The sequence below is a fragment of the Mustelus asterias genome, chromosome 8 (genome assembly GCF_964213995.1).
Source record: "Mustelus asterias chromosome 8, sMusAst1.hap1.1, whole genome shotgun sequence".
Taxonomy (NCBI): Eukaryota; Metazoa; Chordata; class Chondrichthyes; order Carcharhiniformes; family Triakidae; genus Mustelus; species Mustelus asterias.
The window spans coordinates 84,732,068-84,755,085 of NC_135808.1; the positions used below are offsets into that span (position 1 = coordinate 84,732,068).

Sequence of the window (23,018 nt, forward strand, 5' to 3'; positions counted from 1 at the left end):
TGTTTTGTGCTAAGAAATATGACTTTTAATAATTTTTATTGATTAAGCATCAATTTTACAATTAATCAATTAAAAGTATTGATAAATTTGTTACAAAAAATATTAAACAAATGGAGGTACTACATAGGAATGGGGTAAATTAATGCAGTTCAGGATTTTATCATTTTTTTAATAGCTGGTTGCCTAATTTCAAAGAGAAAAAACATTTACTGGAGATGCACACACTTATTCTGTTGTTTTTAAATGTTCAGTAGGGATGTTTAGTGCAGAGTAGTTACGCTATATAAAATTATTAAAGTTATTAGCAAACATTGTTTAAAGCTGTATTGAAGGTAAAATTTCCCCTCAACAGGTTTTAAAATCAATTTAAAGCAACTAGGGAGTGTAAAAGAAATTTCACATAGTGTATCCCTGATGTAACACTGTATAACAGCCAAGAAATTCCTATCTATTAATGTCTGTGCTGAGCTGGCTGTTTTCAGTGGTATTTGCTGCAACTAATCCGGAGTTAGCAAGTCAAAGGTTCTTATTTTTTTTAAGTTTTCTAGGGTTCTTCCACATGACTGCTATTCTATTAAACGCTTTCTCTCTGTTTAGATATCAAGGCAGAACTGTATTTGTGTACCAGCCAGAAACCAAATAGAAAAATTACAACTTGCATTTTTGAGGCTGTTGACAGTAATTGATCCTATTTTAAGTTGAGTGATACGAGAAGAAAATGAGTAAGAAAGAAAAATCCTGTGAGACATGACATAAAGCTTATTATCACACATACTTGGCTAGTTTAGTACCTGAAATGAGAAATACTGCCAGCAGATAGACAAACATAACAGCCCAACTAGTGCATTGGCTGCATGCTATTTACCATCCATTCCCAGAATAAATGCCCACATTATTTGCAGGAAATCTATACTCTTGAGTATGGACCTAATGAAGATGAGACTTGCATTTCTGAAGCCTATTCCATCCCTCTCTATTTAAGAACCACGTATGTGCATATTTCCATATATTTATCAGCAACCTACATCTGCACCTTCTAAGAAAATTATTCCCACTCAAGTTTATAAGAAAATAAAATCCAATGGTTATGTACAAAATAATATCATTCAGATAAAATTATATGCCAAGAAATGTAGAAGTTTGTACGACAAGGTTAAAGAAGCAATTTTTGCACTATTGCTTGATAAATTTGAATGAGTATTGCTACATATTGGAATAGTGCCTTCTATAAATTTCCATTTAAAAATAGAACATATAGTAATGTAGAAGTACATTAATAACTATAAATGGACACTTAATGGCATTCGCTCATTTGTCTTGCATTGGTCAAATTCACCATTTCTTCAGCATCTCCTTTTTAAATTCACGAGCTCCGTAGCAAAGTCTCAAATACATGCACGAGGTTTTCAAAAGTGGTTCTATTGCTTGGACTGTGTTCCCAACATTTCTTCATGTGATAATAAACCTGAGAATGAGCAAAATAACTGGCGATTAAAAGTTGTTTGAGTGAGAGCTGACTGTCACCTTTTGGTTCGCTGGCAGTACTCGCTCTGGTGAGTCAATTGAGGACTTGAGCACAATAGTCTTGGCTGACACGTCACTTCAGTGCAGTAGTGACAGCACATTGCACCGTCAGAGATGCTGTCTTTCAGCTGAGGCATTAAATGGACAAAGAAGATCCCATAACACTATTTGAAGAAGATCAAGGGAGTTCTTCCGGTGACAACCAGTACTTATCTTTCAACCAACGCTACCAGAAACAAGTTAGTTGCTCATTTATCTTTTTGGCATTTGTGGGAACTTGCTGTCCATCTATTGGCTGTTGTTTGTCAATGTTGCAACAGTTCAAGAATATTTCATTGGTTGTGAATTACTATGGGGCATGCTGAAGTTATAAAGGGTGCTATATACAATTTCTTTTTAAAATATAGTCTGCCAGCACATTGTACTTTTCATTGACACCTGGTTTCCTCCCAGGCTATTAAAATAAGGAAATGAAATAGGGGCCCACTAGGTTATTTCTTTTTAAAGATTAACTACACCAGTACACTATTTGCCAATTTCCTAAATCCTTTCTCTTGCCAGAAGCGTATTGTTGTTTTGAGCTGATTTATATTGTCTAGTTCAATCACCAAAATTCATCCTTATTCTAAAATTGCTCCACTTCAATTTGTAATCTTACCGTTCCAAATTTTCATTTGTGTCTTATAGTATATTAACCCTTCCTCGCAGGAATGATTCTCCTTTTAATCTTCCATGGGGTCATGAGTGTGTTCAAAATATTTTTTATTTTTTGGTGAATGCAATATGCATTCACCGGCACGGTAGCACAGTGGTTAGCACTGCTGCTTCACAGCTCCAGGGTCCCGGGTTCGATTCCTGGCTCGGGTCACTGTCTGTGTGGAGTTTGCACATTCTCCTCGTGTCTGCGTGGGTTTTCTCCGGGTGCTCCGGTTTCCTCCCACATTCCAAAGATGTGCGGGTTAGGTTGATTGGCCAGGTTAAAAAAAAAATTGCCCCTTAGAGTCCTGGGATGTGTAGGTTAGAGGGATTAGCGGGTAAAATATGTGGGGGTAGGGCCTGGGTGGGATTGTGGTCGGTGCAGACTCGATGGGCCGAATGGCCTCCTTCTGCACTGTAGGGTTTCTATGATTTAAGGTAGTATGGCAGTGACAATTCAGCTAGTCTGACATTTGAACTATTAAGTACATCACTCAATTTTTTTTTTTGCATGAGTCGACATAACTATTCAAGTCAGGGATAAGGCCAAATGTTGTTTGCTCAAATGATCATTGAACAACTGTGCTCAAATGAATACTGGAGGGGTGCGGCACCTGAGCCTGTGTCTTGGACACCTTGCTAGGGTACAATTCCATGGGCACAGGTAACTAACCCAAGCCCTTCCTCATATGAGCTTCAACAATGGACAGTAGTAGTCCATGTGTCTGACGTACTCTCACTTGATATGCATGTATATAAAAATTCGGGATTCTTTCCCCTTTCAACCCCATCAAAAATCAAGGCCAATAATCGTTAATCGCGAAGAAAGGAGTAACATATAGGCAACAACTATATTTGGGTGCATAGCTCCATTTCCTGTAAGTTAATGTAAGATTTTCTTCTATAATGAACAACAGATATCAGTACATGCAATATTCAATGTTGCTCAATTTTAAGTCCAGCTTTTTGCATTGAAATGATACTTCACAAAGTTTTGAGCTCAAACCTGTTTTAAGTTCAGACTGGAGTACTATATGGCAGAATAAAATATACATTAGCTGTACCTCGTCAGGACACTGCGCTGGACATGGCAAACGCTTGCCTTCTTCGAGTACCCGAACAAGCCTTGTGACAGTCATTTGACCTTGAGTTGGACCAATCAATTTCAGGAACATCTGAGAGAATTAAAACAATGTGCAATATTACATACTTTAAGTACATAGACATGGATAATCTACAAGTGGAAATGCTAGTGGAGGTACAGTCACTTACGTTCATTGGACTGTGTTCAGATTCGCAGTATGTGAGCAATTCATACAAAGTAACGCCAAAGGACCACACATCTGAAGCAATGTAGAACTTGCAATGGATCAAGCATTCTGGTGCATACCTGCAGAATCAAATCCAAAAATTGCATTGAGTCATTCACATGCCAGTGTGAGAGCTTTTGATGATCAGAAGAGCTTTTCCATTATACTTTAAAAATATGAAATAGAAATCATATAAAATATATTGCTCTTCAAAGTATGGGATGTCTGCGCTAGGGAATGGAACATTTGCCTCCCACTTTACCATTGGCTGTTAGTAGCAGGTATTCCTAGGCTGGCGTAGTCAGCTGTATTAACCCTGAATTCCCCTGCCACCACACCCTCCCCTGAATTCCTCCCCGCCATATTTCTCTTTTTCTTCCAAATGTAAAAACCGCAATGGACTTGTTGGTTACAGATGGCCTTGTGGTTCCAGCCTGTGTAACAGCCATTCATGTGCTCCATACCTCAATGCTTCAATGGCATCTGAACATTACATTAAAGGAAGGAAGATGTAAACAGACAATAAGATCAATGAGGTTAAGAGGAACCTCGCTGCCCACTGGAGTGCTCTTAGGCTTCCCTGGAGTGCAAGAGATCACTATCACCTTTGTAATCAGTGTCTGCCACTTACAAGATACTGGTGTCCACTACAGATCGCCTGAAATGACACATGCCCTGAGATGGTTGGGTAGGGTCCAGTGACATGAAAGAGGAGAAGAAATGTTTCTGGCTCAATTGTTGATCACAAGTCATCCTACAGCAGGTGGCGCAATTGCATGACAATCCACAGGAACAGCAATTGTGTGGAAAACCATGGGAAGGGTGGAGGGAGATAGCAACCCTCCCTCTGCGCTAGAAGCTCCGGGTTCAAGTGCTACCCCAGGAGTTATTGGCCATGAAAGGAGTGAATTCTGTAAAGAACAATTTAAAGCTCTTGATCTGTGGCTGCTGACCGGGAATGCAGACACCCTTACATCTTCCTACCTGCTTCAGCAGCTCCCACCTCTGACAGTGGGCTGCCAATCTTGACTGCTGGAAGGCTTCCCATTCACCTTCCAGACCCGGAGCCACCTGCCATCCTTCATCTGGATGTGACTTCTTCAAAATCATCCCCCTGGTCACATTGTTGGCATTTATGAGTCTGACCTGTATTTCATCCCAACGGCAGGATCAGGAACTCATCCTGAAAATTCAGCCCCACTTGTCAGAAAAATCAAATATGACTATGGACCAATTCCATGACCCTCACTGCCTCAATGTATCCTGCAGAGCATTAGCAAGTCTTACTTGCTAACATCCCTCACCTTGATGAGGCAAAAAAAAAATAGACAACGTCAACTCTTACCAAAACACAGGACTGTCCAAATCATCTTGGACTTTGTAATACTCTTTGTTTGTCTGGATGGCTTTCGTTAGTCCAAAGTCTCCAATTTTTACCCGGTTTTCATTTTCAACAAGGACGTTTCTTGCAGCTAAATCTCGATGAACATACTGCAGAGATCCCAGGTACTCCATTCCCTAAAACAATAGTTTGCAATTCTTATTACCGTGTTAAAGTCAACATTCTATGTAACTGCAGCCTAATTCATGTAAATATGTTTTTTTAAAGAGCATTTTATGTTACCCAATGTCCAGATTGCTCAGTGTAGTCAGCAGACCCCATTAATTTCACAATTTCAGGAGAGATTATTAAACCTGTGCTTTGATTTCTTTCTCCCACTTCCCCTCTGCTGTCCCTGCTTATAGGCCTCTTGTTCACAGCTCCCCATAATAGTTAAGAGTAAATCTACATTTCTGACAATCAATTTCTTTATTTATTATCTGCCTTTGCTATTTTGCTGAGTGATATTATTTATAGGGAGTTGCAATGTGCATCCTATGATGGATCGACCAAAAATAAGAGGTTGTGACAGCAGATTGTTAACACAGGTCAATCTATTACCATCTATGCAGAATGCAGAGAGGATATCTGCACCAAGTAGAAAGGATAGGCACTTCAAAGCAATTTTTCAGAACTATTCTTGGTCAACAACAATATTTATTAAAGATGGCCAGCTCTCTCCTTCCAAGGTAATTCCACTGGATAGTGTGGCACTGATAAGTATGAGATTAGCTGATCTCAACAGGGAGTATTAGTGGCAGTAGAGATTTGTGCTGCTCCTTTTTCTGGGGGCTTGACTCAAGGAAAAGAACACCAGGGTATGTGTTCCCGGTTGCCCTTGCTTTCCAATTGCTCTTGTTGGAAAGTGCAATTGTGTGGTTGCTGGGGAGGACAGGATGGGATGGCTGTTATGGCCTCACCATTGAAGCAGAAGAGGACTTGTTAAATAAAACTGAGAATTTTCTAAACGATAGAAAACACCCAAGCAATAGAAAAAATATGAAATACTGATTATATTCCAGAACAGAGTATATAAATTACTCATGGAAATATATTCTTTGGTCCAGGTGCAGTCAATATAACTTGTGTTATTCACTATAAAACTGAAATTTGTTACCGGTATAACAATTTACCACTAGACAATCACTTGCCTTACAAATTTGCAGTGCGTATTGAATTTGGCTTTTCAAATTAACTTTCTGTTTATTACGTGGAAGATATTCTTTAAGGCTTCCAGCAGGAAGATATTCCATGATCAACTTCATCCCTTTTCCACCTGGAAAGAGATCAAAGAGAGAAAAATGGAGTTAAAAACGACACAAAATTATGCAGGGAAACATGAATGAGAAAAAGCAATTTGGTCCACCAAACATGTGCATTCAACAGATTATGTGCAATCCTCTCTATCGACAATTCAACCCATTTCACCTCCAATTGAAATGTTCCTCCCTGTAAATGAAAGATGGATTTTACAACCTATTGATACGTTCTTGACTTGTGTAGAGTCTTTCATGGAATAATTTCAGCGTAACAGATAATCAAATAAAATGTAAACTTTGCAAATCTTGAGCTAGAAGTTAGGGTTTCTTTTTTTAAAAAAAAACTTGCTTCCTTTCTCCTCTTAAGGTGTTGAATCCGTTATAGGGTGTACAGTTCAATAGCTTCCAATGCCATGCTTAAGTCACCATTAGTCATGTTTGAGCTTTAACAGTGTGAGCAATGCCACAACTAAACTAATTGCTGATCTCAGCACACACCCACAGAAATGTGCTTTCCCGCGGGGAATGTCTGTTGCTGTGATATGGATCCATTAGTGCCTGCTCGAGTAGCTATTTGTATACCTATAAGATGCTTTGTTGCTCAGCTCAATCCTACATTCACTCAAGTACAAATTCCAGCAAGTGTCACTATTTAGCACTCAGGGACTCTGGCTGATATTTCCACCTCCTTAACATAAGATTACTGGCACCAATTGTAGAACTCTTACAGCTTTCCCAGGTTAGTTCCCCCAGTTGAACATGAAAAAGTCCCTGGCCTGTAGGTTTCTCTACCATACCATGTACTTTATTTACAAAGTAAGGATTCAGCACATCTCAAGCCAGACTTGGTTTTAAATCATATGATTGTTCTTCACTTAATTAATTTTGTTTAACTCCCATTTTGTAGAAAACATGCAAAAAAAAAACAAGAATGGGGACTTACCTTCCTCGGTGCATATTCCTTTATACTTCACTATATTGTCATGATATAGAGTCTTCAGGATTTCAACCTCTCTCTTGAGATCTGCCTTGTGTTCTTCGCTGCTTTCTGGTTTTAAAGATTTGACAGCAACAAGTTCCCCTGTGTTGTCACCCTCTGGGTCATAGCGACAGAGTTCAACCTTTCCAAAATGGCCCTTGTGAAATTAAAAGAAAAAAAGCAGTTACCAAATCTCCAATTTCACTGCAAATAAAAAAAAACACTTTTTCTGAACAGTTTATTCCAAGTCAGGGTGATCAAGGAGCTCCAAGGGAGGGAGGCCTGATTTCAAATTTAAACCAGCCTAATATCCTCTCCAATCTTGACCAGGTGGCTGTAAAATGGAACACCACATGGAAAACAGATCAGACCACCTTTGTCTCACCTTTTCCTTTCAAAGCAACAATTTTTTAAAATCCCCAGTCGTTCATTTTTGAATTCTTTACCTCCCAGAAGGATAGCCTGATCTTGACCATGGATTTCTTTATGACAATTGTCAATGCTATTTTGTTATATTGTCAATGTAACAAATTCAGTATGCGGCTTCTCCATGGTCCTTTTCTCTCCCAAAGGGAGGTAATGACTAGAAAACTAAAAGTTACAGTGGGAATCTCGTATGCTGGGGACCCAAATTTGTCTAAAATTAAACATCCACCTTCGGGTCAAACACATCTCCACTTATCTGCATAATATTTCCAATGCAAAAGCAAAATATTGCAGATGCTGGAAATCTGAAATAAAAATCTGAAAACATTGGAAATACTCAGAATTCCACAATGATTCGAATTACAAATCTGACCAGTGGCTTCATTCACTGATCATACTTTATAAATTTTAAGTAATTCTCCAATTTTTAGTTCTTGAAAAGGCTCCATTTATCCATTTAAGGATTGTATGTGTCTGTCTGAATCAAGAGACATACAAGCTAAAAATCAAATATCACCCAGCTGAGGGCAAAATCAATTTTTTAAAAAGCCCAGTGACCAAATCTTACAATCTTTGTGACATTGTGTACATTGATATTGTACAATTTGTGCTGCCAAATAACTTAAAACAAGTCATTTTGGTTAAATTGTTACAGCGCAACACAAGATACATTACATTACTAGTGTTGTTAACTCTTAAATATTACATAAGGTATATAATGCAAAGAAAACACTGGAAAAATCATGTTCATTCATTCACACGCCATAGCTAATTCCAATTTTACTATCTATCTAACCCAAATGATCTTTTGAGAAAAGATTCTGCAAACTTTTCTCCCTGCTCCCAAAGATAAACCAAGCACCACTCCAGAATACCTATCTAACTTTATACCATATATTATATACCTCTGATTATTGCCTTCCTTTGAAAGATACTTCTATAGCTCCAGTGTCTTGGAACTTCATTAGGTTCTACACAGTACTGAATCATCTCTGTTAATTCTTACCCCTATAACATCCAAATATTTAATCCAATTTTTCACAAAAGGTATTTATTCAGCATTGCTTTAGAACATAGAACATAGAAAGCCACAGCACAAACAGGCCCTTCGGCCCACAAGTTGCGCCGATCACATCCCCACCTCTAGGCCTATCTATAGCCCTCAATCCCATTAAATCCCATGTACTCATCCAGAAGTCTCTTAAAAGACCCCAACGAGTTTGCCTCCACCACCACCGACGTCAGCCGATTCCACTCACCCACCACCCTCTGAGTGAAAAACTTACCCCTGACATCTCCTCTGTACCTACCCCCCAGCACCTTAAACCTGTGTCCTCTCGTAGCAACCATTTCAGCCCTTGGAAATAGCCTCTGAGAGTCTACCCTATCCAGACCTCTCAACATCTTGTAAACCTCTATCAGGTCACCTCTCATCCTTCGTCTCTCCAGGGAGAAGAGACCAAGCTCCCTCAACCTATCCTCATAAGGCATGCCCCCCAATCCAGGCAACATCCTTGTAAATCTCCTCTGCACCCTTTCAATGGCTTCAACATCTTTCCTGTAATGAGGTGACCAGAACTGCGCGCAGTACTCCAAGTGGGGTCTAACCAGGGTCCTATAAAGCTGCAGCATTATCTCCCGACTCCTAAACTCAATCCCTCGATTAATGAAGGCCAGTACGCCTTCTTGACCGCATCCTCCACCTGCGAGGCTGATTTAAGAGTCCTATGGACCCGGACCCCAAGGTCCTTCTGATCCTCTACACTGCTAAGAATGGTACCCTTCATATTATACTGCTGCTTCATCCCATTGGATCTGCCAAAATGGATCACCACACACTTATCCGAGTTGAAGTCCATCTGCCACTTCTCCGCCCAGTCTTGCATTCTATCTATGTCTCGCTGCAACTTCTGACATCCCTCCAAACTATCCACAACACCACCTACCTTGGTGTCGTCAGCAAACTTACCAACCCATCCCTCCACTTCCTCATCCAGGTCATTTATGAAAATGACAAACAGCAAGGGTCCCAGAACAGATCCCTGGGGCACTCCACTGGTCACTGACCTCCATGCAGAGAAAGACCCCTCCACAGCCACTCTCTGCCTTCTGCAGGCAAGCCAGTTCTGGATCCACAAGGCAACAGCCCCTTGGATCCCATGCCCTCTCACTTTCTCAAGAAGTCTTGCATGGGGGACCTTATCGAATGCCTTGCTGAAGTCCATATAGACCACATCCACCGCTCTTCCTTCGTCAATGTGTTTGGTCACATTTTCAAAGAACTCAACCAGGCTCGTAAGGCACGACCTGCCCTTGACAAAGCCGTGCTGACTACTTTTGATCATACTAAACTTCTCTAGATGATCATAAATCCTGTCTCTCAGGATCCTCTCCATCAACTTACCAACCACTGAGGTTAGACTCACCGGTCGGTAATTTCCCGGGCTGTCCCTGTTCCCTTTCTTGAATATAGGGACCACATCTGCAATCCTCCAATCCTCCGGAACCTCTCCCGTCTCCATCGACGATGCAAAGATCATCGCCAAAGGCTCCGCAATCTCCTCCCTCGCCTCCCACAGTAACCTGGGGTACATCCCATCCGGTCCCGGCGACTTACCAACCTTGATGCCATTCAATAGTTCCAACACATCCTCTTTCTTTATGTCCACATGCTCGATCCTTTCTGTCCACCGCAAACCAGCAGTACAACCACCCAGATCCCTTTCCACCGTGAATACCGAGGTAAAGTATTCATTAAGCAGCTCCGCCATTTCTAACGGTTCCGCACAAACTTTTCCCCCTTCACCTTTTAAGGGTCCTATGCCTTCACATCTCATCCTTTTACTCTTGACATATTTGTAGAAAGCCTTGGGATTCTCCTTAATCTTACCCGCCAAGGTCTTCTCATGACCCCTTCTCGCTCTCCTAATTTCCTTCTTAAGCTCCTTCCTACATCCCGTATACTCCTCTAAATCCTTAACACCTCCTAGCTCTCTGAACCTTCTGTACGCCTCTCTTTTCTTCTTCACCAGGTTCATCACAACCTTCGTGCACCACGGTTCCCGTACCCTACCAACACCCCCCTGTCTCATCGGAACGTTGTCATGCAGAGCTCCAGACAAACATTCCTTGAAAATCCTCCACTTTCCTTCGGTACTTTTCCCCAAGAATGCCTCCTTCCAATTTACCCGTCTAATTTCCTCCCTGATGACACTGTATTTCCCTTTACTCCAGAGAAACACTTTCCTAGCCTGCCTGATCCTATCTCTTTCCAATGCTATCGTGAAGGAGATAGAATTATGATTTAAATGAGAGTTTAACCTACACACATTACTATTTGGAAGAAAAAGTCTCTCTCATCTCAAGTCTAGGTTAAGATTTGTTAATTTTATATTTTTGTTCTCACAAACCTGTTTGCATCTACATTATCCATTTTATCTCCAATCAAATTTGAAGCAAATAAACTCAGTGCACCATCATCTACACCTCAAAACTACAGAATTTCTTCCCTCAGTTTTCCACTCCGCCTACAAATCTTTAGGCATCTAAATGCCCAAATTTGGTTATCAGCTAATTAATTTTTAAGTTGTCTTCTCTCCCACCCTGGTCAAACAAACTTGGTGAATTGCTGCAATTAGGCCTTTGAACTTCCATGCAGTAATTTAGAAGAAACACTCTCTCTAGGTGCAGTAGGCAAATAAAAGCAGCAGCTTACCTCACCCAGATCCCTTATCCTTCGGAGGAATCTTTTCTCAAATTGAGTTGGATCAATTTCTGCCTTGGGTTTATCTTCAGGAACTATATTTGGATCTGACCATTAACATTAAAACAAAAGAACAGTAAAAATAAAGTAAAAGATCAGATGATTAAAGTTATGTATTTCCTTTGGTCTCTTATGATAATGTCAATAACTATACGTTGACATCCTCAATCCCAAGCGACATCCTGCCCTAGTTTTAGCTGTGCTTATTGGCACAAATGGCACAGTGGTTAGCACTGCTTCCTCACAGCGCTAGGGACCTGGGTTCAATTCCCGACTTGGATCACTGTCTGTGTGAAGTTTGCACGTTCTTCCCGTGTCTGCGTGGGTTTCCTCTGGGTGCTCTGGTTTCCTCCAACAGTCCAAAAGACGTGCTGGTTAGGTGCAGTGGCCATGCTGAATTCTCCCTTAGTGTACCCGAACAGGTGCCGGAGCGTGGCGACTGGGGATTTTCACAGTAACTTCATTGCAGTGTTAATGTAAGACTACTTGTGACACTAATAAATAAACTTTAAAAACTCTCAAAGTGACGTGAATACAATCATGTTACTGTGGATAATTACCAGGTCAAAGAAAAATGCCTCGGCTTCGGAACAAGGCAGACCTAAAGAACTTATAATGCCTTTTCCTTTTCGAAAGTGTGTTTTCATTTGTTTTATGGATGATGGGACAATTCTGACTCCTACAAGAGTTCCCCTGCCTTTCTTTGCTTTAGAATAAGAACAGAAACACACTAAATTTTAGTCACAATATCCAAAGGTCATGAGAGGAAGTCTCTCGGCATTTGGAATAACAGGTGTGCCAAAAGCCAAGCTAAAAGGGACTCGGGTCTGCAAATGTTCCCGGTCATAATATATACACTGTTGATTTACTTAGAAACAATTACTTTTGACTACGTGCATTATTTTTGCCATTACAGCCTCTTACTTTGCTCTTGCAATTTGTTGATATCTCTCATGATGGCTCTAAAGAATGGTCGCTCAGGTGGATTGTAGGTCATGCACTGCTGCATTAGCTCAGCCAATTCCTTACAGGAGGATGGGGGGGTGAGTTTACACCGAGCCTCGTAGAATCTCTCTTTCTGCATCATAAACAAATGGGAAAATATTGGTTATAATATACGTGAATTAAATATTTTAGGTACAAATATTGTAGGACGTCATCATGGCTTAAAAAGAGGTGGAGAGAAAATGGAATAAATAAATAAATTAGATGATGCCAATCTTGAGTTTTAAATGTCTGGGAAACTGTAGGATAAAGGAATTCGGAGGAAGAACAGTATGACCAAACTAGAATTTTCTTCTTTTAGTCTTGTATTCAGTAACCCACAGTGAAAGTGAATTGGGCCCCTCTTATTTTCTTCACTGTAGATACGACCGCTCGCTGTCACTGAGCCAAAATTCTTCAATTCCCTTCCTAAACAGACTGCGTGGGCCAACACCACATGGTCTGCAGTGGCTCAAGAAGGCAGATTAACCATCACCTGCTCAAGGGAAATTAGGAACAGGCAATAAATGCTGGCCTTTCCAGGAATGCCCACAACTCGAGAACAAATAAAATCAATTTTAAAAACAGATAGACTCCAAGTTATATTCCTTCCAGTTTGTTTCCTATAAAGTGACTTGGTTTTCTTTCAAAATGTAATTTTACAAAGGTGTCTTATCTTCGTTGGCCTTTTCTGACTGTTAATGAAACACAGGTGAGCCAATTAGTTAGCTTCAAAATTCAACTTTTTTGATAATCGAAGTAACATTACATAAAGAAAGATTCACTCTTTACATAAAGGTTCACTCTTTCAACCTGCTATATCTCGTATAGTTTCAAAAATGTCTATAAGATAAAGCAAAGGCTACAGCAGGAGACTAATCAGAACAATGTTTTGTTTTCTGTCACTGATAAGGCATTGAAAAATAATGAACTTTATCTCAGCTTAAAAAGTGTATGTAGCTTTTTTACCCCTAAATGATTCTGAAAAACCTTTGATCAGAAACTGTTAGAAGCTGAAGAGAAAAATATTTCATAGAGTGTAGCAGACAGCTGAGTAATGATTCCCTTTAGAAAATGATATGCATAGCTCAGACATCACAATCCAAATGTAATTCAGAGCATCCCAGCGCTGCACAAAATGATCAATTCCAGGCTGTTGGGGATAGATTGGATCCTCCCAAAAGTGAAAAGTTAACTCACGGTACTAACAGAAAAAATCCCGTGCTAACCAGACCCGACATTCATAAAGGAAAAGGTTGGCACAAAAAGTGTGATAAAAATGTAATAAGTCAAATGCACAGACTTAAATATATACACAAGATATGTTACTTATAATTAACTACCTCTGCCAGGCTCCGATCTTTCAGAGGCACTTCTCCATTATAGCAGATCGCCCACAGGGTTGTCCCAAAACTCCATTTGTCTGTAGCAATGCTCAAGTTTTTGGAGTCTTCTACACACTCAGGAGCAATCCATGGAATGCGCTCAACTCGTTCTAGAACAGTAAAATACAGTGAAATATAAGGAGCATGTTCCCACAAACTTCCTCTTTGACCCCAATTAGAAGCCTGTAAAATTGAGAATTTTCTTTTTAGATGAAGGTTGCTGAATTAGTTGTAATGCATGGTAAATAGCCCACCTATTTAATGTAGATTTAAGGGATATCACCCTCTTTGGGAAGCACTGGCTGATGCTCGAGTGTAATTCCAAAGGATTCCATTTTATCGTCAGTACCCCAATAGCTTCTTCAGTCTGAGGGCCCAATTTTGCCATAATGTTGCGCCTGTTTTCAGGCGTGGAAATTTGGTAAAGTTGGGCATGAGGCGAATAGTACAATCCGCGCCCACCTCAGCGCCGGTTCCCCCTTTATCAAGGCCCGAAAATGGCCGCAATCAGGACCGTGCCCGAAACAGGCACGATGGCCATTTAAATGCATTTAAATTGACTTAATGGGCTGCATGCCCAACCTTACCGGCACTTCCACCTTTACCACCGCATTTGCCCATGCAAATTCGGCACAAAACAGACATGCTCTACAAAAGTCCGATTTGGGCGCTCCAGCTAATGAAGAGGTAAGTGCCAAGCATCTGATGGCTCTCTGCTTGAGGTCAATGGGGGGGAGAAGGAGGAGGGGGGAGGGGGGGTCCACTACCACTCTGCCTGTGATCAATGAGGGGGAAGGGGAGGTCCGCTGCCACTCTGCCTTAGATCAGTGAGGCGGAAAGGGGGGTCTGCTGCCACTCTGCCTGAGATCAGTGAGACGGAAAGGGGGGTCCGCTGCCACTCTGCCTGAGATCAATGAGGGGGAAGGGGGGATCCGCTGCCACTCTGCCTGAGATCAATGATGGGGAAGGGGGGGTCCACTGCCACTCTGCCTGAGATCAATGAGGGGGAAGGGGGGGTCCGCTGCCACTCTGCCTGAGATCAGTGAGGCGGAAAAGGGGGTCTGCTGCCACTCTGCCTGAGATCAGTGAGGGGAAAAGGGAGAGGGAAGCGCAAACGGTCTGGGTGGCAGAGGGATTGGGGGGATAAGGGGGTCAGTAATGTTCTGAGGGTGGGGCAATGTCTGTGGGGTCAGGGGGAAGCATTATCCGGCCCGAAAGTGATGTGGCAGGGGAGCCACATTCTATCTTTTTACTGCGCATGCGCAGTTGGAGGTGCCGATCGGAGCTGCAGGATTTCGGGCGCATTAAGCCCCGCCCACAGGCTGGTGCAGCGCGATTCGGAATTGCTGATATTTTTTCAGGCAGAGTACGTATGGGGGCACCTGAGAACAGGTCTAAAAGTCGGATCTAAAACACTCCCAGTTTCAAGTTCGCCCAGCACTTAGAATCAAAATGGTAAAATAGGGCCCAGAGAGTCTGTCAATGAGTGTTGTCAGACTGCTCAACTACGTTGGAATTAGAAATCGAGCCCAGTGCTCTCCACAAATGGACACTTTAAAGGAGTGGTTGTTGTTTAAGAGCTGGAATCCTCTGTAATTTTGGCCCTCCTTAGCACAGGGACACAGGCCAGTGGTAGTGAGTCTACTGTCAATCGGGCTGAGTGTAGCTAATGGCATAGACCGAGTTAATATCCAGTGAATAATATTACCAATTGAGTGGATTCCTCTGCCCTAGAGCTGAGACCACAAACAATTCACATTCCATGATATAACTTGAAACACAGTCAACACACAACAGACAGTTGTGTTGGGGATTGTAAGTGTTTTTGGCCATATGGTGGTGATATTGGTCTGAAGGTTTTGTAAGGCTTTGGGGTGAAACTTATGTGCTTTTTGCCGGTAACTTGTAATTTGGTTCAGCCATATTGTAGTAATACTTGTCTGAGGGTCTTTATTTAAGATTTCGGGACAATACATGATGTTTTGCATGTATTTTTGTAACTTTAAACTGAATCACGGTGACTTTGTGTCAGGTACTGGGAATGGATTGTTTTAAATTTTAGGGTCTTTTACTGTGGGGGTTGTGGGTGATTCAATAAAACTGTTGTGAAGTATCAGAAGAAAGTAGTCTCGCTGGTCATTCTGTTCCAGCCATGCACAGGTAAATCTAATGTCATGAACCCTAGTGTGTGGAGGGTCTCTGAGGAAAGGGGAACCCCTACACTTTGATGACAGAGATAAAGAATTACACTCCTGAGTTGCAGTCTGTGTTTTCTGTACCTCTAGTGTTAGAGGGCTCACTTTTGCTATCTGTCCATGCCAATACCCAGGTCTAATTTACACCCAGAACCCCTGTCTTTACTCGCCTGTCACTCCCATACCTGGTCCCCAAAACTTCAGTATTGGCCCTTGCTCACCTCACCCCTCAATTGCAGCTTACAGTCTCCAAGTAAATCTGCTTCCTTCAACTCCATTGCAGCACAGCCTTCAACCCATAAGTAACTTCACAGGAGATGTGCTACTTGTCTATAAAACTGTAAATAAGGGGTATATTTTCCTGTGTTTATTGTAGCTAAAAAGCAGTGTTCCCAATATAATACATCACATTGAGCCATTTTGTCTCTAAAATGATAAAGAGAGGAAATTCTACATCCTTCTGAAAATATTACCTTCTCTGGACAGCACAGTGATGGGAACACCTGGGTCACTCAGTTTGATGAAAGGGCCTCCATCATTTTCAATTCCTTGTCTTGCCAGCAAAATATTTTTTGTACATACATTGCCATGCACTAAATTCTTGTCCTCCTGTTCATAAAATGATCCATGTTAGCTCAGTAATTGACATTTAAAACAAATTAATGTATGAATTAATCCATGTGGCGATAAACTATGTAAAAAATAATGAAATGAGAGAAGATGGTTCAATCACGACCAGTCTTTCCACGTCATTTTGTATAATTCATCCCATATCATCCCAGCAAAGTTTTAGTCCTGTAGAAACACATCATGGTTCCCAAAGACATCAAACAAAACTGAAAAATATCCATCCATCCCTTATCTCTACTATTCAAAGCTGACTTTCTTCCCCCATCACAAGCGAGGGAAACATCATGTTCTGCCAAACATAAAGAGAGGCTGCTGCATGTGCCTTATATTAGCCCACTTCATTACAAATCCAAAGTGGAAGTTCACATCACATTAGGGGTCAGTTCCACATAGACCTCTAATTAACAGGTCTTGAGCATTAAAATAGGAGAAGATATGATTGAGAGAGATTACCGATGTATGAATATTGCTCTTTATAGCATTTATGATTAAGCAATTTCATTACACAGAAATTAAAACACAGAAATAAGGACCAGTTAATGTTAGCATTTCTCCCACAAAGTCCTGACAGCTATCTTCCTATCCTGCTCTCCTGTTGTTTTAATCAACCAACTATGCACAACTGACATGGTGTCTACTTCAAACGCTAACTCTGAAATCCATAACCTCACAATTCTCTGTGGAGGAAAGCTTCTCATTTTATTGTACTAAATCACCCTATGTTCAATATTACATCTATAGTCCCCTTTTCTAGAGCCTTCAATTACTGATAATAATCTATTTCCATGTGCTCCAACCCATTCCTTAATAATTTTAAACATCCCTATCAAATCATCCAGTATCCAAACATCCAAAATATTGTAACAGAGCACGGCAATCTTACCAGATAGCTCAGTGCACTCGCCAGTTGTTTAGCAACCAAAAATTTCCAGGGTGTGCTATTTGAAAGCTGTTCACTCTTTCGATGCATAAACAAATCAAGTGGTCCAAACTCAACCAATTCTTCAACCATGATATCTGGAAAAATTTAAAAAGCCAAATGTAATTTGCATTCTTATTGTCATACTTGTCTCTGTTTGCCCTCCCTTTTAGTTGGCGATCGTACGGGGTGGGGGTCATAAAGAAAAATGTTAACATATGGATTTGCATTTAACTCCTAAAGTAAGATTTATGTGCACTTGTTGTGCATATAATGTATTTCATTTAATCAGCTTTATACTGCTGTTTCGAGGCAGCTTGACAGCAGTCAATTATATGGCATCATTAACGTAAAATATCATTAATCATCATTATCATCCAGTAACATCACGAAAGAGGATAGCAATCTTTATTCAGGTACAAACTATCTGCATCAACTTAACTCTGTCATAATTATAAAGATGAGATATTAGTAAGTTCATAGTGAGTGTAGATCTTAGTTATTGTCATGGATTACAGACAAATTAATATAATAATCTGTAGGGCCGCCTAATGGAAGGATCCCCATAGAATTTGTACCTCTAGATACAATAATAAGGAACAGTAAAAAGTCTCACAACACCAGGTTAAAGTCCAACATGTTTATTTGTAGCACAAATCCCTGCGTGCCGCAGGGATCGGTACTGGGGCCTCAACTATTTACCATTTATATAGACGATCTGGAGGAGGGGACTGAGTGTAGGGTAACAAAGTTTGCAGACAACACAAAGATAAGTGGAAAAGTGAATCGTGTGGAGGGCGTAGAAGGTCTGCAGAGAGATTTGGACAGGCTGAGTGAGTGAGCGAGGATCTGGCAGATGGAGTATAACGTTAACAAATGCGAGGTTATTCACTTTGGAAGAAATAATAGCAAATTGGATTATTATCTAAATGGAAAGAAATTACAACATGCTGCTGTGCAGAGGGACCTGGGGGTCCTTGTGCATGAGACGCAAAAACCCAGTCTGCAGGTGCAACAGGTGATCAAGAAGGCAAATGGGATGTTGGCCTATATCGCAAGGGGGATAGAATATAAAAGCAGAGATGTCTTGCTGCATCTGTACAGGGCATTGGTGAGGCCGCAGCTGGAATACTGTGTGCAGTATTGGTCCCCTTATTTACGGAAGGATATATTGGCCTTGGAGGGAGTGCAGAGAAGGTTCACCAGGTTGATACCAGAGATGAGGGGTGTTGATTATGAGGAGAGACTGAGCAGATTGGGTTTGTACTCGTTGGAATTTAGAAGGCTGAGGGGGGATCTTATAGAGACCTATAAGATAATGAAGGGGCTGGATAGGGTAGAGATGGAGAGATTCTTTCCACTTAGAAAGGAAACTAGAACTAGAGGGCACAGCCTCAAAATAAAGGGGGGTCAGTTTAGGACAGAGTTGAGGAGGAACTTCTTCTCTCAGAGGGTGGTGAATCTCTGGAATTCTCTGCCCACTGAAGTGGTGGAGGCTACCTCGTTGAATATGTTTGAATCACGGATAGATGGATTCCTGATCAGTAAGGGAATTAGGGGTTATAGGGATCAGGCGGATAAGTGGAACTGATCCACTTCAGATCAGCCATGATCTTATTGAATGGTGGGGCAGGCTCGAGGTGCTCGATGGCCTACTCCTGCTCCTATTTCTTATGTTCTTATGTTCTTACAAGCTTTCGGAGTGTTGCCCCTTCATCAGGTGAGTGTAGAGTTGGGTTCAAAAACAGGGCATACATAGACACAAACTCAGTTACAAGATAATGGATGGAATCAAGTCTTTACAGGTACAGACAATGCGAGTTACCTGTTGAGATTCACATTCTATCCATTATCTTGTAATTGAGTTTGTGTCTATATATGCCCTGTTTGTGAACCCAACTCTCCACTCACCTGATGAAGCAGCAGCACTCCGAAAACTCGTGCTACCAAATAAACCTGTTGGACTTTAACCTGGTGTTGTGAGACTTCTTACTGTGCCCACCCCAGTCCAACATCGGCATCTCCACATCAATAATAAGAAATACAGTCCATGGAATAATAAGGAGAAGTAAAGTAAATTCTGGAGGGCTGTGGAATAATTTTTGGTTGGTCACAAGAAAATGAATGAACTTCCAAGATTTCATAAGAGAAGTCTTGAGGAAGTAAAACATAAAATCAAGTTCATAATGAATTGTAAACTATACTGTTCAGTTAATAGTGCTTATTTTGTCTAATTATTTTTGACATACAACAAAGTAAGATTTTGTTGAATAAACATGAAGTATTGTGGTGTAGTTCTGTCAGTTAATGGATGGGTATTTGGATTTCTTCTTTAAATGTTAACAGTCCCTAAATGGATTGTAACACAATAACAGTGTGCTGCAGGTCATCTTTTCTGATTAGATTAATTTAATTATAGGCAATAATTACAAAACAAAATGGTACTTACTTTCCAGGTCTCGAACACAAACACCATGCAAAAGTACAATGTGCTTGTGAGAAACTTGCCTCATCATACTTGCTGTCTCAAAGAAAGCCTATGGAGGAAAGACCATTTGTTTGATTAGTAAAAAAAAACAGAAAACTGGTGCTTAACCCTCAAAAGCAGGTAAATTCAGCCTCTCAGATCGGATTGGTTTTTGTAACTTCAGCTTGTGCTGTAGTGCTGAAAACATTGGGGTGGGTGAGTGGGGAGGGGGCGTGGGCAAATGGGGAGGGGGGACGGATTTCAGAGGTCAGGTAGGGAGGCACAAAGGGAGGAGGGAACATTCTGGGGAGACCCCAGTGATGTACACAAGGGCACTACCTCAAAAGAAATATCCCACCCTCCTTACTGCCTTTTCCACAAGGTTATTTTAAAAACAGCCTTCTAAATCTCACCTACCTGCCTACACCAACTGCATAAACTCAGCCCAAGGATAGAATTTAAAATTTGAGACACTGGGGAACTAGGAGTCAGAGAAAAGCAGCAAGAACCTGTAGTGAGGAGCAACAGAGACTTGGTGCAGGATATATGGTCAACGGAGTTTCGATGCGATTTGAGGGAGGAAATAGCAGCCAAGAAGGCATTGGAATAATTCAATCTAAAGGCAAGAATTTCAACAGCACAGATGTCATGGAGGTGAAGGTACAAAGGCTTTCTGATGCAGAGGATTTGGCTTGAAATTCAATTAAGAGTTAAACAGGACATTGAAGTTGCAAATAGCCTATAAATCTAAACTTTCTCCTATAGTTCAACTGTTCATTCACCTTCCTTTTCTCGGCTCCCACTGTTGCTTTGGAAATAAGAGTAAAGATTAAAATTTTAACTGACCAAGTTTTATATAGTAGTTTTTCCAGTCAATTAGAGATAGGAGCAGGCCAACTAATGGAATGTGTTACATATTCAAATCAGAAAGAGGTGATCTCCAAAGCCTTGCCCAGAGAAGTAAACATATCTTCAGTGCTGAAAAGGTGTGACTAGTAGAAACTTAATTCCAAAAGATCCTACTGAATCCAAACAAAGTTACTGACATGTATCCAATGAAGATATCAGTGGACTGGTAAGGTGGGAAGAAAAGAGGCAAATGGAATTCAACTTGGAGAAGCGTGTGAGGTGATGCATTTGTGAACAAGATAAACGATTACACAATTAATGGGAGAAAACTGAGAGGTGTGAAGGAAGTGCGAGACCTTGGGAGTGAATATCCACAGGTTCCTGAAGGTGGCAGGGCAGATCAACAGGGTGGTTAAAAAGGCATATAGAATACTTTCCTTTATTAGCCGAGGTATAGAATATGAGAACAAGGATGCTGCAACTGCATAAATCATTGGTTTGCCACAACTTGTGCAGTCCTTGTCACCTCATTACAGAAAGGATGTGATTGTACCAGAGAGAGGACAGAGAAGATTTACAAGGACAACAAAAACAAAAAATGCTGGAGCAATTCAGCAGGTCTGACAGCAGCTGTGGAGAAAGAATAGAGCCAACATTTCGAGTCAGGATGACCTTCATCAGAGCTATTCTCTCTCCAACGATGCTGTCAGACCTGCTGAGTTTCTCCCGCATTTTCTGTTTTTGTTTCAGATTCCAGCATCCGCAGTATTTTGCTTTTATTTTAGATTTACAAGGATGTTGGCAACTGGAAAAATGTACCTGTGAGGACAGATTGGATAGGCCTGGGTTGGTCTCCTTGGAACAGAGGAGGCTGAAGGGAGATTTGATTGAAATGTACAAAATTGTGAGGGGCCTGGATAGAGTGGAGGGGAGCCTATTTACCTCAGCCGAGAGGTCAGTAACTAGGGAGCATGGATTTAAGTGATTGGTAAAAAGATTAGAGAGGTGACGAGGAACAATTTTTTTTGCCCGGATCGCAGTAGGGGTCTGGAACTCACTGCCTGAAAGAGTAGCAGACACAGAAACCCGCAACTCATTAAAAAGTGTCTGCAAATGGATCTCAAATGCCATAACCCGCAAGGCTACTGTAATGGAAAATTTTAAGATAAAGAATAAAGCAGACCACAGGTCAGGATGGCCAAGCTTGGGCTAGTTTGATAAGGAGGAAGTAAAATGATTAAAACTCAAGGTTGAGTAGCTGCACAAGGGGGTGGTTGAGAAACAGCAGGAGCGAGCAGAATGATTGAAACTGGCTGAATGAGGAAGATAAGGAATATACAGCAAAGAAAAACAACTCCCTAATACAGGATGGAAAAGTACTGATATTGTATTGGCTCATTACTGCATGTGTGTCTGTGTAGCCAGGCTAGCAGTAAAAAAGGTATAAAGACTGTCGTTTGCTGTACTCAGGCGCGCCTTCCCCCACACTCTCTGAAGTGGCTGGAGGAACGCGACCTCTGCAGAGTAAAATAAACGTTGTTCCTATCAATGACTGACTGTCTCTGAATCTTATTTTTCCACCACACTACAGACCAATTGCTGGAAAGTGGGATAAGGCTGGATGGTTTGTTTGGTGCGGATGCAATGGGCCAACTGGCCTCTTTCTGTGCTGTAGATTTTTTATGAATCATACCAGTGAGATGTCTCTGTGACTGGGATCGAGAATCTTGAGGACTACCCGGATGTCTTTCGCATTGTAGAAACTTCCATCCTCATCATCATCATCTTTGTAATTCAGTGTCCCAGAATAAATGTTTGTCCTGGTTCCTCTTCCAAGGTGTTCAAGCTGATATCGGATACAAATCAATTAAATATACCCTGCACCAGACCAGGTGTCAAACCAAACACCCACACACACACACCCATCCCACACACCCCAGCAATAAAATGCATTTCGAAGTGAAAAACTGATTTAGATCAGTAGTTGTTTTAGACTTAAAAGCTAAAGCAGCAGAATGAGAAGTTGGGGCAGCTCACACAATGCCAAGTATCTAATCTCAGTTTTACTCCTACCGTAATTGGTTTAAAGAACATAGAACATAGAACATAGAACAGTACAGCACAGAACAGGCCCTTCGGCCCACGATGTTGTGCCGAGCTTTATCTGAAACCAAGATCAAGCTATCCCACTCCCTATCATCCTGGTGTGCTCCATGTGCCTATCCAATAACCGCTTAAATGTTTCTAAAGT

At 41.2% G+C, this 23,018-nt stretch overlaps 1 protein-coding gene across 5 annotated transcripts in view; it reads right to left on the bottom strand.

The window, feature by feature from the left end:
• jak1 (Janus kinase 1) overlaps positions 1-23,018 on the bottom strand; it is a 96,377-nt gene continuing 73,359 nt past the window's right edge. For all 5 annotated transcript variants that reach the window (XM_078218418.1, XM_078218420.1, XM_078218421.1 and 2 more), the window contains 13 exons: positions 22,461-22,613; positions 19,901-19,988; positions 17,416-17,549; positions 16,376-16,511; positions 13,666-13,817; positions 12,263-12,416; positions 11,291-11,385; positions 7,114-7,306; positions 6,063-6,187; positions 4,876-5,048; positions 3,493-3,610; positions 3,285-3,395; positions 1-1,465 (listed from right to left, as the gene is read on the bottom strand). In XM_078218418.1, the coding sequence (XP_078074544.1) occupies positions 1,364-1,465; positions 3,285-3,395; positions 3,493-3,610; positions 4,876-5,048; positions 6,063-6,187; positions 7,114-7,306; positions 11,291-11,385; positions 12,263-12,416; positions 13,666-13,817; positions 16,376-16,511; positions 17,416-17,549; positions 19,901-19,988; positions 22,461-22,613 (1,734 nt within the window). In that variant the 3' untranslated portion in view covers positions 1-1,363. The remainder of the gene's footprint in view (positions 1,466-3,284; positions 3,396-3,492; positions 3,611-4,875; positions 5,049-6,062; positions 6,188-7,113; positions 7,307-11,290; positions 11,386-12,262; positions 12,417-13,665; positions 13,818-16,375; positions 16,512-17,415; positions 17,550-19,900; positions 19,989-22,460; positions 22,614-23,018) is intronic.